This window comes from Tympanuchus pallidicinctus, unplaced genomic scaffold (genome assembly GCF_026119805.1).
Source record: "Tympanuchus pallidicinctus isolate F22 unplaced genomic scaffold, pur_lepc_1.0 scaffold12, whole genome shotgun sequence".
Classification (NCBI taxonomy): Eukaryota; Metazoa; Chordata; class Aves; order Galliformes; family Phasianidae; genus Tympanuchus; species Tympanuchus pallidicinctus.
This window is the reverse complement of record NW_026294637.1, coordinates 19,258,818-19,276,288: the sequence shown is the minus strand read 5'-3', so window position 1 is coordinate 19,276,288 and position 17,471 is coordinate 19,258,818. Positions and strand designations below refer to the sequence as shown.

Here is a 17,471-nt window from a genome sequence, read left to right as displayed (position 1 = left end):
CACAGAGACACCAGGAAGGTAGCATTTATTGTGGGAAGTCCAGTACCGGCCCAAGAAATGGATCTCAGAGTGATCTCCTAGTATTAAAATCAACACAATTGTAATCTAAGATTAGATTTTTTTCTGCAACCTGCTCCTTGGCAAGTACCTTGTTCATGGCTCACTAATTCAGCAGGAAGGGCTGATATCCCAGAGAAGTTACAGTTCATTCACAGTGGTATTATCTTAGCGATGCTGCTCCCCTGCTGTGCTTCCCCCCACGCTAAAAGCAAGCTGTGCCCCCCACCAGCAGCCCAACCTCAGGAGCCAGGTAAAAACCAGGATCTGCTTTCCCAGCCAGAGGCAGGGCAGCTTCCTTCAAACACGCTCCAGCCTGCTCTGCAGCAGTCCTTTCTGCCCCACCAGGAGTTACTGGGGGGAGGATGACACAGAAGCTATGGTCCCAGCTAGCCTCCAACCCCAGCTTCACCAAAAAATCCTTGGGCTTTCAGGACCTGCAGTTTGCTGTTTGTGAAGAGCATGGGGTGAACAATCAGTTCAGATGCTCCCCGGACAGGTTTTGTTCCACAGGCTGCCACAGTCCCTGAGCATCCCCAGGGGGATGTGCAAAATCACGTATCCCTCAGTGCCATTCACCCTCATTATCGTTTGATTTCTTAGCTCTATTACAAAACACTGCCTGCATGAGGTGACTGTGTAAACATGCAACAGCCATACATCGGCCTCTCGTGGCTTCATGCTTTGCATCTCAGGCAGGCGGTGCAATGGGGAGAGGGCCGGGCACCACAGCATCTCAGGGGTTCTGGTCAGTGGGGTCACATTTCAGCATGACTTTTATCCCTTCGCCCCTCTTTGTGACCTCAAATGCCTCAAGAGCCCTTTCCAGGGGGAAGCGGTGCGTAACCAAGGGCTTGATGTCGATCCGCTTGGATGCAAGCAAGGAAATGGCCACAGGCCACCTGCAAGGGAAACAGCAGGAAGTGAGAACTTGGAGCCTCAAGGAAAGGGCAAAGAGGGACCTGGCTTCATTACAGTAATTTCTTCAGCCCAGGCAACCAAGGCACTTTTGCCCACAATCTTCCAGAGAACAATACCAAAGAGGACAGCTGAGATTCTCCTGCCTTCAGGGCCAGGACAGCTCTCAGAACATTTGCAGACCTGCTTTTCTGCACACTGTGCAGTTCAGTCCTCCACAGAACACACATATGCCTTCAAATGGGTTACTGGTACACCCTCAGCTCCGGCAAAATACAAAAACTAAGCACAGCTCTTGCTAATCCTTGCAAGCATAGGCCTCCAACAAGAACAAGGTTTCCTTCCATGACGAGATGAAAAGGCACCATCAGCAAGGCTGGGTGCGCATTAAGATTCCCCTAATCCTTTGTCTCAAAACAGACCACATTAGGAAGGCAGAAGCAACCAGCTTCTCACATAGCAGTGTGGAAGGCCAAAGCTGCTGCTTAGCATCTCCCAGAACAAAGGGCCTCAGCACAAGTAAGAGCCTTCTCAAGGACGTCAGGGATGAAAGGCCCCATCAGCGGTGAGACTCACGTGCTGCAGTAGCGGAATATCCCCCTGATATCCACCTCCCGCACCGCAGCGTTCACAATGGGCACCGTCACCATCTCAGGGCCCAGCCCCACCAGCACCAGGGTCCCTCCGGAACGAGTGGCCTGGAGAAAAGACACACAGGTATGTCGTATTTTGCCATCTGTCTAAAAATAAAGGTGCTCTCTGTGGCTGTGACGGATTGCCTGGGGCGCGGTGGAGGAGTTGGGAGAGGCAGGATGCTGCCAGGAGACCCTAAGTGTGGAACACGTGATAAACAAGGCTTGAAAAGCAGTATTTAGAAATTCTCTGAGGGATTTTGTCATCTAAATCTCATTCTGAAAAACGACTAGGAGTACAAAAGTTACTTTTGGTTCTCAGTAGGAAACGTTTAAAACATCTACGAGACTGATACTCCCCTGGAATTTCACTGCAAACCTCAGGGAAGTTTCTTCTCCACATCCTACTATTACACAGTTCACAAGAGCAAAATATCCTCTCCACAGCTGCTTTTTTTCACCTGCTGGAATTAATTTTCTTAATTATTCTCTTTACTGGGACTTAATGAAAGATGCTGTTCTATGCTCTACCGGCTCCCTGACACTGCTGGGTGGCCACGCCTGGTCCTCCCGGTGCTCCTGCAGTCTGTGTGGTAAGTGCTCCTCGCATCAAAGCAGACAATTATTTCAGTGTTGTCTGCAAAGACTAACTTTTAATCATCCCTCAGTGCACAATCTTTCCCTAGTTTGTGGTTTTACAGACATCATCTCTCTCCTGTGCTCAGCCTGCTGAAACCGAGGGAATGGTCCTGAAAGAACTGTCATCCACCACCAGGTCCCAGAAAGGGAAAGCAGAAATCAGTACTGCTCTACCCCAGGGACAACTGGTACTCACATAAATGCTGGCCTGGATGCAGGCCTGGACTCCGGTGCACTCCACAGTTATCTCAGGCATGCAGCCAAGCAGACTTTTCACTTTGGCAGCCACCTCCTGTGGGGTCTCATTCTTTATCTGAATGGTGAAATCTGCCCCCATCTCCTTGGCAGCCTGCAGGCGAGAGGCAGATAAATCTGTGGAGGGACAAAACATGTCAACAACGGCTCAACACACAAACTGGAGAGGAAGCAAGACCCTGAGCCTGCAGCCTGCTTCCTGCCCCTATCTGACAAGCAGAACCACCTTGTTTGGTGCCCAGCTGTCAGCTACTTCAAGATGAGTCCCATGAATTTCTGCAGCCCACCCAGGCCACAAGGTTGCCCAGCCTTGATGAGAGCAGATGACTGCCATTAAGGAGGCTGATGGAAGCACTTCTTGTTGGGGCCTGAATATGGGCTCACTGCACACAGCCAGGAAAGGGTTTGCATCCCCTCCCTCAAATTCACACGGGCTTCAGAAAGGAGGTAGGAAAGAAACACACTCATTTTTAGGGGAGGCAATGAAGAATAAGCAAAGGAACCTGTGAAGAAAAAGGCAAAAGGAAGCCTACAGTAAGACAAAATCCCAACACTTCTGTTTTCTCCTTCCGTGGGTTAGGGCTAGTTAAGGTGCTTGGCTATTGCTGACACCCCCAACGGTACCTTTCAAAGGCACCTACAGACTGAGGCTTTGATTTGCAACCTGATGGCCCACAAATCACCCTGCTACGGACAGCACCTAGAGGTGTTTCTGGTCCATGATCTGTATCGTGGACACTGAGGGTTCTCTCTTCCACATGACACCAAACCCCACTGAGGACAGGGACATCTCCAGGGAGGAGGAGCTGGACACTTTTAACTGCAGTAAGAAAGCGATAGAAGCACGTGAACTAGAAGGCAGTGTGGTTGGACTCGGTGATTTTGAAGGTCTTGTCCAACCTCATCAATTCTACGATTTCCAGGTAGAAATCATCTCTTTGCCTGCCAAAGCAGTGATCTGCAGGGGCCTGCGTGTCTGCATTGGGAAAGAAGTCTGGATCAAAGGCAGAGAACAGGAGAGAGGACTGGTGAGTCCACTGCTCTGATGTGAGCCGCTGTGAGTCAGCCCCAGTGCTGGAAAGATGTGAGGCCAGAGGGCCTGCCCATCATGCAGGGAACGTGGCATTACTGCCAGGGCAGGTGATGGACACGTTCCTGCCGGCAGCAGGAGGGCTCACGGCCAGGTGCAGGCACACCCAGGATGAGCAGGGTTATAAAATGCTGCCAAAGGAAGAAAAGCCAAGGCTGGAAACTCAGTGCAACACCCTGGAAACCCGAAAAGGAGAGACTGTAGGAGACGTGAGTCACCTCTATTCTTCCCAAGCTCAGAGCACCTTGGGCAGATGTACAGTCACACTTGGCACCAAACTGCATTCAGAGACTTATCAAACAACAAAAGTTTTCAGGCACTTCGAGAGCTAAGCAGCACTTCTGCCTGGCATGTCTCTCAAACCTCAGTGCACGGGAGCAAAACCCAAGGAGAAAACCACACGCTTCTCCTGCAGCTGGCGTCAGCTTCCTGATCTGCTCATCAAAGGAAGTCCTTGCACAGGAGAGGAATGCAGCAAGAGAAGCAATACCATCAGAGTCAGACAGGCCTCTGGTAACGTCTTGGAGCACTTGGCTTCTGTGAATCACTCTTAAACATTTACTGAAGCTGCCAGATTTGCAGGTTCTCCAATCCGAAGGCCACTGGATTGTCCAGTATTTGTGAGTCTGTAGGACCAAACCGTTTAGATTTTAAACCTGTTTGGCTGAACCCCACATAACTCTTGGGAGTAAATTCTCACTTAAAGAACGACAGGGCCACATCTTGCCTTCAGGCAAAAATTAATTTTCACTTCCCAGGCAGAGATAATTAGTGTTCTCACTGCCACTCTAAGTAACCGACCTTGCATTTCTAATCCCACAGAAGTTATCAGATCACACTTAAGCTTTTTATAAGCCAGTTTAACTGGGAAATGTTCTTGAAGCTCTCACATGTTTTATGTTGATCAACCTTCACAAAGCAGCTGAGCTTGGTCTAGTTATTCATCCTCCCTGACACTGAATTCCAGGGTTTCCAGAGGCACCAGCACTCAGGACTTGAGATTTAAACAGCACAAGGGAAGTAATGGCCCTTAGGTAGTGAATACCAAGTGTATTTTAAGTGACAGAAAAAGGCAAGACACTCTTATAGAAATATCCAACCACTGCTTCACTTGCTTGGGGTATAAGGATGCTCTTCTACATGTCTTTAAGGACAGAAGGTTATCAAAAGCAGCAATATTCTGTATCAGGTAAGCTGTCATAGCTGGTAGGAAAGCCAAGTTCTGGTGCACATGAGCTTTTGGGAAGGGTAGAGCTGAGTGTCAGCCTCTAGCTACAGTGCTGGAGCTCCTGCAGAAGTTTTCCAACATCCGCTGGCTCCAGCTGTGACAGCAGCCATAGGAGGTGAGTTCTCCCCACACTCGGGGAAAGCTCTGTTAGTGAGTTACACATCTGTGCAGAGTTTTCCAAAAGAAACATTTAAAGCAATGAGCTCTCAGTGTGCTGAGCAGACAAAGTTCTTCATAGACATCATAAAAATTACGTGAGATGAACTCAAAGAGTTTGGTGGCAGATGACAGAAGGGCCTTGTTGATCAGTCACCTCACAGGTATCGGTTCCTAAAGCTGACACCAAAAGCACAGCAAAATCCCAGAGACAACAAGGCAAACAGAACCCTTTTCTCAGCTCGTGTCATGCACAAACATTTGACTACAGGCGGCACCTGCATGGGTGTCTCTGAGTGTTTCAGCCCCAGGTGCGGGATATCAGATATACAGATATCTGTAGGGCAGGATTGTTACTCAGACCTCGCTCACCCTACAAAGCAGATACCAAGAATTCCCTGGGGTCACCTGGAGCACATGCTGTACAGACCTCTAGCTCACAGACAGCAGCTCCCTGAGCTACAGAGAAGACCACACAGGAGCAGAACCAGGGCTGGGGCACTGGGGTGACCCATCAGCCTCAGCCCCACCAATTCCTGCCAGCTCATCAGTCTCTTCCCCACCCATGGACCGGGTCACCCACCAACCTCTGCCGTAGCTCAGCTCTGCAGCAAGGGTGTGATACAAGAGATCAAGCTGATCTTCCTGTTATGGCAACCATCATCCTTGGATGACAACACTTAGCAAAACCTAAGGCCTGAATTGATTACATCCACCAAGCACACCCTGCAGGGTGGGGCCAGCAGAGCAAAAAAGGCCCCTGACTTGGCAGTATGAGCATTTTGGGAGGGGAAGGCAATAAGCAGCCTTTGCTTTTGACGCACGCCAGTACTGAAGGATCCTTCCAGAAAAGCAAAAGGGTGGAACCGTAATTTTATCTCTCAACTTGAAGACTGAGAAACAGTAACCAAGAAGTCAAAAGAACCTGGTCCAAAGTGGGGAGATGGAGCAACAACCTTCTGAAAGAACCATGCTGTGGCTTTGGTCTAGAACGCTTCAGCAACCTCTGCTTGCTGCTTGGTGGGATCTCCATGCTCAGAGGTTTTTCAGACCCAAACAAACACATGTTGGATTGTATTTCTCCAGGATGCAGTTAGGCAAGGATTTCTGAAATGCAGGTTCCTGAAAAGTCCATTTTGGTCACTAACAGTAATTAGTGGAAAATGCACTCCCTAGCAGAAAAGCAGCAAGACAGACTGTAGAGGGACACTGTGGCTGGACACATAATGACCATAAAAACAATTTGCCCAGGCCACCATCTAGAACTACAAGAGGAAGGAAACAGTTTGCTTGGACCAAAGCTCCAAGAAAACCACCAAGGAGGAAATAAAATACATTGAGTTTGCCTGCCATCAAGGTAATGATTACAAGCAGACACAATCAGTGTTTATAAGCATTATAGGGAAAAGAAAATCTGATAATCAAGACACTTTGTTCTGTGAGTCAAAGGCACAACATGAACCAAAACCTGAAAGCTGAGGTCAGAAGAGCTCAAAACAGAAACAAAAACAAAACAAACAGCGAACAGAGGCAGCAGAAGCAAAAAGAACATCTGCAACTATAACACTCGTAATGCAGATGAACGGCCTCTTCTCAAGAGACCTGCTCAAATTCCAATGGAAGCTTCTAGGGCTTGATCCACATTAGCCTCTAGTTTATTCCCTTGCAGCAATGCAGCTAGCCCACTTCCACAATCTATCTCTGCTAGGAAGCAGGTGTAATTAGCCTGGTCAGATAACCTCGCAGAGAAGCACCAGTTGCAACCTATATGCTCTATAGATTCTAATTAGGGCAGAGAATATTCATAGAATCACAGAATCACCAAGGTGGAAAAGACCCACAAGATCATCCAGTCCCACCATCCACCTATCACCAACAGTCCTCACTGAACCACGTCCCTCAACACAATGTCCAAACATTCCTCAAACACCCCAGGGTCGGTGACTCCACCACCTTCCTGGCAGCCCATTCCAGCACCTGACCACTCTTTTGGAGCAGCAGTATTTCCTAACATCCAGCCTGAATCTCCCCTGACACAACTTGAGGCCATTCCCATTTGTCTTATCACTACTTACACAAGAGAAGAGGCTGATCCCCAGCTCACTACATCTCTCTTCAGGTAGTTACAGTGCTAAGGCCTGCCCTGAGCCTCCTTGTCCACACTGAGCCATCCCAGCTCCCTCAGCCACTCCCCATAACACTTATGCACCAAACCTCTGACAGCCCTGTTGCCCTTCTCTGGACACACTGCAGGGCCTCAGCATCTCTTCTGCAGCAAGGTGCCCAACACTGATTGCAGCACTCAAGGTGCGGCCTCACCAGAGCCAAGTGCAGAGGGACAATCACTTCCCTGCTCCTGCTGGCAACACTTTCTGACCAAGCCAGGATGCCATTGGCCTTCTTGCCCACCTGGGCACACTGCTGGCTCGTGCTCAGCCAAACACCGACCAATACACCCAGGTCTGCTTCCTCTACACAGTCTTCCAGCCACTCTGCCCCAAGCCTGTAGTGTTGCCTGGAGCTGCTGTGGCCGAAGTGCAGGACCTGGCACTTGGTCCTGTTGAACCTCATTCCACTGGCTTCAGCCCAGCGATCCAGCCTGTCTGTCCTGGAGAATAAGATATTTATTAGGATTCCCTCCAAAAAGGCACTCTACTGGCGCATTCAGGGACAGGCACGAGGTGTCCAAGCAGTGACCTTGAAGTTACAGCAAGGAAGTAGACATTTTTTGTTGCATCACGTGAAAAAAGCATGCTTTTAAAAGACTTACCTGTAACTATAACTGCTGCTGCACCCATCACCTTGGCTATAATCACATTAACAAGGCCAATTGGTCCTAGGTACAAAGGGCAGAAAAAATACATTTACAACTGTCAGCACCAGCTGTGGGATTTGAGTGTGCCCAGAGCTGGGCTCTGTCTGTGCTACCAGGTGGGCAGCTCTCGGATCACTGCGCCACAATTTCAGCGCAGCAAGAGCAGATCTGGGGGCCAGCTACTGCTACACAAGGGACTCTGCAATGAAAACATTCCCCAGTCCTCTGCTCCCTTGAGCTGGCTGGCACAGTGTGCCTTGCACTTTGCATTCTGGCTTCTCAGAGTGCAGCTCTGCAGTGCAGCATGGCAAGCACAGCCTCAAGGTCCCCCCTGGCACTGCCAGAACTCTCCCATGACCCACACTTACATCTGAGTCTAGAAGCATAGCCTGAACCCTGCCCGTCCCCCTCTGTGCCACTGTTGGCAGAGAACCCACGGACTGAGGATGTTCTACCATACCTGATCCACTTACAAAGACTTTGCTTCCCAGAGTGACTCCTGCCCTTCTGCAGGCGTGGATTCCCACCGAAAGTGGCTCGATAAGGGCCCCTTCTTCAAAGGTGACGTTATCTGGAAGCCTGCAAGAGTCAGACACAGGGCAACGGTAACCAAGGATGTTTATGAGAGTGATGAGGAAAGCAATACTTCAGGAGATACTGGAAGATTAAACATGGGTCTAATTAACCACTGCAATATACATTCTCAAATGAGAAATGCGGAACTGAAAAGCATTTCAAGAGGCTGTACTGCCAAGGTACCCAACACAAACTTCTCCACACCACCTGTAGGTTCCCTACACCTGGGAACCATCAGTGAAGTCCCAGACCCATCATCTAGGTCAAGTCACGTAGCTGCACAGAATCATGGAATCTTTTGAGATGATAAGAACCTTTAAAGATCATCTAGTCCAGCTCCTCCGTGCTTCAGGAAGCACCTTGCTACCTAGCACAAGCCAAGGGGGATTCCACATAAAGCAAAGGCAGCCAGAAGCAGGTCTCCTTATCATACCCTGGATGTGATGCACAAAGTGGACTGGTCCCTGAAGACAGCACAGATGTGTGCAGAGGGTATCGAACACCTTTTGGACAGAAATAGAAGTGTAGGGCAGATAGCAAAACTGTTGGGAAAAAAAAGCAGAAGGAGGGTGAATCCCTTCTGTGCTGCTGACAGAAATAAAACCTAGACTTTCAGAAAGCCACCTGTGTGGCCTCTCACGCAGCAGGTGCTGGGACAGCATTGGGAAGCTCAAGGTCAGAGCTCAGCCAACCCTGCACGAAGAAAAGCAACGGAAATGACAGCTGTGGGAAGGTAGCTGTAAGATGTCTGTCTCTTATCTCCAGGAGGCATCAAAGGGCTGACTCCAAGAGTTTGGATGCCTGAAAGTTTGGCATCACATCCTGCAGAAAGACAGACAACAATTTCCCAAATGTGCAAATGCCCACTGAGCTCTGCCACCAGCTTTTCTTGCCAAATCTGTGCTGACAGAGCAACTTCATGCCAGGGAACCTCCTCTGCATCACACAGCCATGGCACTGCTGATCTGAACCCAGGAGAACCAGGCTGTGTTTCATAGTTTAAGCAAAAAAAAATTAATTAATCAAAGCAACATCCCTAGATATTCAAACTGGGGAAAACAGTTGACCTCTCCCTAACATAAGACAGATACAAAAAAAACAGCCAATTCTTCCCCAGCAAGAACTTATCGTCAGGAAATGTTATTTTAATGAAACAGGGAAAATCAATGAGAGTAGGTCTGTACAGCAAGAAGTTAGGCCCATACAGAGCTGCGTCTCATTCTGCTAGCAGCTGCTCAGGATCCAGTTTGAAAGGACCTTCCTGCCTGAGGATGCTCATGAGAAGTAAAAGCATTCAGATGCCTCCTTCAGAATGATTTATCCTGAATGCTGCCTCTGCAGACACCAAAGATCAACTCTGGGGAACTCCTTGCTTCACGCAGATTGAGAAAGAAACGCTCCAGATAGAGACCTGTCTCAAGGAACCAGCATCTTACCCTATTTTTACCTTCCTGTGTAAACGTTCTTTCACGGGTATAATTTTTTTTAACACAATTTTTAGCATATTAATTTGCTGGAGTACTTAAGCACAGTTTGCCTGTAAGCAAACATGTCAATCCTGCCACAATTAAGAGCGCAGTCAAATGGAGATGAAAACAGGTGTGTAACACTGGCAGCTCGGTGGGGCCACTCAGTGCCACATTAAAAAAAACAGCTTAGCAGGGACGCCGTTTTCTCTTCCTGTTCTGCTGTAACTGGGGTGGCTTTGTTTCAAATGCCAGAGCGAAGTGTCAGCAATTGATGTGGTGCTTCCTGAAAAGCAGCAATAATACTGGAATCAAAGACCTGCAGGCACAATTGTAAGAAGGCAAGGATATAAAAGGACAACAGAAAAGGCTCCAGGAGCAGGGAGCAAGCGGGAAAAGGAAATAATTATAGGGTACAACAGCAGAGATATTGTAGGAAATATGCAGGAAACGTCTGTTGATGTCTGGCGCCAGAGGGGACAGCTACACCTGCCTGATAAACCCTTTGCAAAGCAGCTTGCTGTCCCAGCCTTTACATGCTATTCATGGATCAGAAAGCAACAAGACCTGTTGTGTTCAAGTAAAGAGCGCTCACTGTGAGACTCAAAAGGGCCAAGAGTGATTAGGCTTCACCTCCCTACAGGGAGTATAAGTTCCTCTGCAGAGGGCGCAGGACTGACTTGTAGCAGAAGCTGGCGCTGTGCTTGTAGTAGCGGCACAGGTTCCCATCGTCAGGAGGTGTTGCACAGAAGAAGATGGTTGGAGACAGGTTGTAGCGGCCAGCTTTGCAGAACTCATCTGTTTCTCTCGGGACACCAGGCTCGATGGCCACACGATCACCTGCCAGGGTGAAAGCAGAGTGTTACTCAGAGGGAAAGGTGGGCACACAGCTCAGAACAGCATGAAGCCCTGGCACAGGAGAAGCACGAGGGACATCTGTTAGCTGAAAAAGATCACGCTGCTCACAGCAGGCAAGTTCCCAACAGTTCCTCTACAGAGGCCTCCTCACCAAGACCTTCACAGTTAGATGAAAAGAGCTGGTGTTTCAGAGGCACGGCCCCAGAGCAGATGGAGGCTCAGTCACATATAAACCTCTCTCCAGCTGCATTCAGCCTCAATAGATGAAAAGACAGCCCTCAGCCTAAGCAGTCCCACACTGATCAGATCTCATTCAAAATCTGTAACAATCAGAGTAAGAAATAATTAAGACAAAGCAGGAGAGCTTTGCTGGTCATCAAGCTGGAAAGTAACTCAAGATGCAGAGGTGACAACCAGGACTGAGGCAGGACGTATCAGAGAACAGAGATAGCTTGATGGTAATGACAGCGTAGTCTGGATGGCTGGACAGACACGTGCTGCAGAACAAAGAAATATGACTTAAATATACTTCCAAGGCAGGATGGACTAAGGGAAAAAAACAGTGGGACCATGTTACAAGTACAGAAGGGACAGAAGACAGTTCCTTTTATTTGGCAGAGAAAGCCAGTCGGTGCTAACTTCTCTCAGCTCTCCACCAGAAGGCTCTTAATCAGGTACAGTGACTAACGAAGGGAAGGATTACAGCCAAGGCCTGTTCTAGCTCGCTGTGATGTCTGTGATACAGCACGCAGGGAATGCCCAGGGGAGAAAGGGGCAGGATATGCTGAAAGTTCTCCCATTACCTTCAGTTTTGGGGATAACCAGGTTGCATGTGGTTTCTCTGCATTTCGCAGCCCACAGCAATTTCTCTTCCTCCTTCATCTGCACTGAATTTCATCTGCATCCCATCACCCAGGCACCCTGCTACCTCCCTCTTGTCCTTTCCACTCTGCTTATCTCCCAGTCATCAGTAAATGGCAAAGTCTGCTGCTAGGTCCATTATCTAGGACATTTCTGCAAACTGCTGAGGTCACAACATGAGACCTCATACAGTTGCTCCAATGGCCCTCTCCACTGCAGGAGGCCACTTGCTCCTTCATGTACACACACACTGAAGAAACATTAACAGCAGGTTGTTGGCAAGAGTAATGTGTGTAGTTTCTGATGCTTTCTCCAGCTCCCTCTAAAGATACCTCTTATCAGCATGCATTATAACCTGCACTAAAACACAATCAGAGCAGATCAAGGTAACACAAGGCACCTTTCCTACGGAAAACCACCGCAGTCAAGTTGGGTGATACACAGCACTGTGGCACTTTTAGAGGAGGGTGACCCACAGCTCATAAAAGCAGATGCATTACTGCAATGGAAAAGCACAGCTTGATATCAATGCACCCTCAGGAAAACAAAAAACTCAACGGACAGACTCGATTCTGATCACCTGGTTTCAGATGTGTCACTCCTGCTCCCACTTTGACGACGGTCCCGGAAGCTTCGTGCCCCAACACCATGGGGTTCTTCACGACAAAATCTCCAATTCGACCATGCTGCCAGTAGTGAACGTCAGAACCACAGATCCCAACAGAATGCATCCGCAGGAGGACCTCTGCCAGAAAGGGACGAAAGGTTCCATGCAGAAAAACTTACCTTCTCTGTCACTGAAGAGACGCAATCATTGTCTCTGTGTCCCATGACCACAGTCAAACCAGCTCTGAAATATTCAGATTTATTGGAATTAAATAAATGCGCCAGAACCCTCTTTAGGGACAGATGGCACATTCACGAGACGTGCTGAAACGCAAAACTACACAAGGATTTTCATTTCAGGAAAGCTTAAAAGAGGGTGAGATCCCTGTCAATGAAAGCTAATACAAGCCAAGAGGGGCATGCTGACTCCTGGAGCAAACACAAAAGAGCAAGAACATTTAATTTCTCCTTCTGCCTAAGGTATAATTTCAGCCCTGGGGAGAGCAGTGAATCAAATTCCCACGAGGCCATACACCCAGCCTGTTACTATTTAGCCCTTTGCTAACACCTTCTGGCCTGTCCCAATGGCAGCGTAACGTGAAATACATGAAATAGGATGCAAAAAAGCGCCAGATACTCGGATACTTCTGTGACTGCTCCAGCTCTTCTTCTCAAAGGGAAACACAGCATTATCCATTCCAGCTGCAGATTCTTTTTTTAGATTATTTTATACTTTCTCAGCTGCATAGCATACATACAGTATTTGTAGTATCATGGAGTGACAAAAGAGAATGAGAAAAGAAAACAGAGCAGCAAAGGAGGCCGGCAGAACCAGCCCTCTGCAGACCTACCATTGGGACCCGGTTCTGGGATCGGACGGTCTTCCTGTGGACAAACAGAAAAAGACAAGAGGGACTCAGGTGCTTGTTGCCCAGAGATGTGGAGGATGCCCTGTTCCTGGAGACACTCAAGGTCACGCAGGACAGGGCTCTGAGCAATGGATGGAGCTGTGGATGTCCCTGTTCACCTTAGGGAGTTGGACCAGATGACCGTTAAAGGTCCCTTCCAATGCCAAGGATTTTATGATTCTATGATCATACTATAAAGAAAATATTCTTACTACAGAGAAATAACTAAATGTATAAATCACTTGTAAATGCCACTGTAAACCACGTTCGAAGTCACATTCTCTTCTTGCAATTGGCATGAACTCCTCTTTATGCTATGACTAATAAGTGCAGGCTTCTGAAAGTCATCACAGGGTGCTGGCTGTTGGCCACAGGCCATCCTTCCTCCCAAATGGTCTGCAAGCTTTCTGCCTTCACCAATCTCCCCCAGATACTCCAAAAGACAAAGGAAGAATTCTGTTGGGTCTTACAACATTGAGATGGAATGATGCAATGTTGCTCCACTGCACACTGTGCTTCCAAACATCTCTGAGGTTTGGGGTCAAGGGCACACGAATGTCCCACCTCTAAAGATCTGCCATAGATTTCTTCTCAGCGTTCAGAAAGTAAAGGGGAGAAGGTTACATTTGTTTTACTATTAACAATAAGAAATTCACCTAAAGCCCACCCCTAGAATCACACTTCTAAGGAAGTCCTCACCAAAGGTGTTTGTGCTAACCTTGCTCTCTGCTGCTCAAACGTTCATGCACCAGAGCCCTTTGCCCACAGGCCAAGATTGGGCATGAGTCCTCTGAGCAGACCTCCTGTTCCTAGAGCTCCTGTTTCAATACAGCAGCTACTAGGAAACATCTGATGGACATCAGAGACCAGTGAGCCCACAGCTGGTGTTTGCCCCTTGCAGTGCTTACCTCTGGCTGTATCTTTTTGCAAGAGTGCCTTCAGTATCTAGTTAGCAATGAAAGATCTCCAAATTCAATTTAGAAAAGGAAATTTTCTAGAAAATTCCAGCAGCAAAATGAAATTTAATGAGTGCAAAAACAGATACGGAAATCCTGAAGCTCATCTGTACACAAACCTGGTTGCAAACCCGTAGGCTGATTACAGGGGTACTGCATCACAACTGGGAACTGGGGGACATGCAGTGGGGCGAGGCAAAGGCAAGGAGGATAGAAGTTGACCCAGGCACACATCTCCCACAGCACAGCTTTCTTAAAAGAAATACCTACCAAATAACCAGTGGCACTGTGCAATGCGAAGTGTGGTGTAAGTCCATTGACTGAAACTGTCAATGCAAGGAACTTATTTTGGGAGGGAAGCAACTCTGTCCCACCAAGGACACAGCTCAGCTATCCCAAAGGGATCAGGCAGTCTCTAGTCAATGGCTACAGATAAAAACAAAGCCAACTTTCAGCTGAAACTGTGTAGGTGGGATTCCTCAGTCCAAAGAAAAACACCTTTTCTTTTTTTTCTTTTCAGTAACAGCTGCATCAAATGACAAATGCTTTAATGGAAAACTAATCCTCCAGCTTGATTTGTTAAAAATATAATGATCCAAGACTCTACATTTCTAGACAAATGTTCTGTCCACTGCTGAAGTCCAGAGACAGCAATAGGTCTGACTGCGGCTGTGAAGCAAATGCAGCATTTTCTTCTGTGAAAGAAGATATATTAAGAGAGAAAGGATACAGAACAGTTTACCTCAAAGTGGCAGAAAATGGGAGGCTGTTCTTACTGTACAAGATTTGAAGAAGAATTAACAAAAATATGCCAATAAATTCTCACGTAACATAGAATCTGAATTCACAGTGACTCTCCCTATGGCAGACAGGTTCATACGGTTGTGATTATCATGGGAATTACCTCACCTAACTTCACCCATCAATAACGCACACAAAAGCTCAGAGTTTCCTGCTCAAACTCTTAATGTGACCAGTGGGCACTGCAACGAGAGCACTGGGGCAAAGAAATACAGAAGCCCAACCCACCTGCAATGAACAGCCAGATCAGGGACTCAGAGCCCCGTCCAGCCTGACCTTGAGTATCTGCTGGGACAGAGCATGCACCACCTCCTGCATGGGGCAACCTGTTCCAGCACCTCACTATCCTACTGTAAAACACTTTCTCTTTACATCCAACCTACATCTCCTCTCTTGCAGTTTGAAACCATTTCCCCCTATCCTATCACAACAGACCCTGCTAAAGAGTCTGTCCCTTTCTTCCCGACAGCCCCTTTAGGTACTGAAGGCCGCTATCAGGTCACCTTGCAGCCTACCCTTCTCCATGCTGCACAGCCCCAGCTCTCAGCCTGTCCTCGTATGGAAGTGTTCCACCCCTTGGAGCATTTCTGTTGCTCTCCAACAGCCCCATCTCTCTCTTGTGCTGAGGACTCCCCATCTGGACGTGGCACTCAGGTGAGGTCTGACAGCACACGGCAGAGGGGCAGATCCGCTGGCTGTGCTGCTTCAGATGCAGCCAAGACAGAGTTGGCTTCCTGGGCTGCGAGGGCACAGCGCTGCCTTCCATCCAGCTGCCATCCACCAGGACCCCCAGGTCCCTTTCGGCCTGTGGGATCAGAGACCGGCGACACGAACGGGATGAGCCGGCACCCGCTGTCCCGAGCCTCGTGCGCTTTTTCTGAACGACAGGACCCGGGAACGTGCTTCTGAACCGGAGGGAGCGGCCTGCTCCTCACCGGGGCCGTTCCCGTGGGGCGGCAGCCAGGGCTCGCGGCGATGGCCGCCCCGGGGCCGAGCTGGCGGGGAGCCGCGCAGGACGCGCCACCAGGTGAGCGCCGCTCGGCCTTCGGCGCCCCGCGGGAACAGCCGGCACCGCCGCCGCGATCGCAGCCCGGCACATCCCGCAGGTCCGACGCCCGCCCGAGATGCCGGCTCTCCCGCCGGTCCCGTTAGCGCGGACAGCCGCTTGGCGCGAGGCCGGCACGGCCGGGTTTGAAGCGGCGCTCGAAAGCCGGCACCTGCGGCGGCACGCCGACAGACGCACGTGGCCCGGCCGGCTCCTCTCCGCGCTCCGTCCCAGCCGTTAAGCGACTGGCCGGCCGCACCCGCCGCTTTCCGGGAACGCTTTTTCTGGGCGATCCCCGCCGGCGGCGCGGCTCTCCCGTCTGCCTCCCGTTCTCCCCGCTCCCCCCGGCCCGTACCAGCCGCAGGTCCCCGGCTCGGTGCACTACCACGGCCAGGTTCTGCCCCGGCGCCGCCATGGCTCGGCTCGGCTCGGCTCTCGGGTCCAAGGGCCGACGGCGGAGCCTCCCCCCGCCGCGGGGCCGCCCTCTGCCCCCGACCGGCCCGGCGCCGCCCCGCTCCCCCTGGCCCCGCCGCGGCCTGGCCCAGCTCCGGGCAGCCCCGCTCCGGCCTCACGGTGCCGCGGAGTCGGGGACGGCCGGCTGGGGGCTGCGGGCCCTGTCCCCGCTCGGGGCCCCTTCCTCTTTCCGGGCCCCGTCCCCACTCTTCGCTCAGCGCGGCGTAAACGCGGCGCCGTCTCCCGCGCGGTGCGGGCAGCGGGCGGCAGGCCTGGGGCCTTGCGGCTACACGGCGTCTGCGCGCCGTTTCCCCGCGGGGCGATGGGCTGCGGGGAGAAGCTCGAGATTTCAGGCCCTGGAGGAGGCGGGGAGCGTTCTGTGTGAGATCCTTTGCAGGGTGCTATCTCCAGATCGTTCACCCCGGTGTTCCCCGAGCAGCCCGAAGGTGAGAGTTTTCAAACTTGGGCTGCATTTAAAAACTCTGCCTTTGAAAAACAAAACAAACCACTCGGGATATGTCGTGCAGCGGTGCCAGAACCATTTAAAAATAGCCTCAACTGCTCATGTTGTTACTTCTTCCTGCTGCATTTGTTTGCTTGCATGAATGGCAGTACCTCTGAACTTCCTTTCCTTTTTTTACCTTGCAGGCAAGCGAGGGCTGGCACGTTCCCGCATCGGGGCCAGCTGTATCTCTCGTTCCCAGTGATGTTTGTCAGAGGCAGGGTGGAATTAGTGGAGCTGACCTGTGGTTACAAGGGCAGGGGAAGGAGCATGTGCAAGGGAAGCTGTGATAGGACGCGTTACTCAGTGTTTATACAGCGCTACACCTCCCTTGACGAAGCCCCAGTGTTTACACTTCTGCAAACTGCAGAAAGACAGTGAGTGGCTGGCTCCTCCTAAATGTGCCTGTTTGCTGGAGGCATCTGCTTGTGGCTCCTTTTTGGGGCATGTTGCAGCCAGCCTTCAAGCTATGCTCCAGGGCAGGCCGTGGTGTGTTCAAGGAATGTTTAGATGTTGTACTGAGGGACGTGGGTTAGTGGGGAAATACGGGTGGTTGGTGGACAGCTGGCCTGGATGATATTGGAGATATTTTCCAACTTTGGAGATTCTGTGATTCTACCCACTGATTTTCAAGGAAAACCCTGAGTAA

General features: G+C 50.1%; 1 protein-coding gene across 1 annotated transcript; it reads right to left on the bottom strand.

Moving 5' to 3' along the window:
* Positions 1-8: 8 nt before the first annotated feature.
* On the bottom strand, positions 9-16,364 carry SORD (sorbitol dehydrogenase). Its single transcript, XM_052672427.1, has 9 exons — positions 16,223-16,364; positions 13,009-13,042; positions 12,132-12,296; positions 10,513-10,672; positions 8,251-8,369; positions 7,746-7,811; positions 2,443-2,618; positions 1,552-1,673; positions 9-959 (listed from the first exon to the last, which is right to left on the bottom strand). Exons 1-9 carry the CDS (start codon positions 16,280-16,282, stop codon positions 794-796), a joined length of 1,068 nt encoding a protein of 355 aa, XP_052528387.1. The 5' UTR covers positions 16,283-16,364; the 3' UTR covers positions 9-793.
* Positions 16,365-17,471: the final 1,107 nt, after the last annotated feature.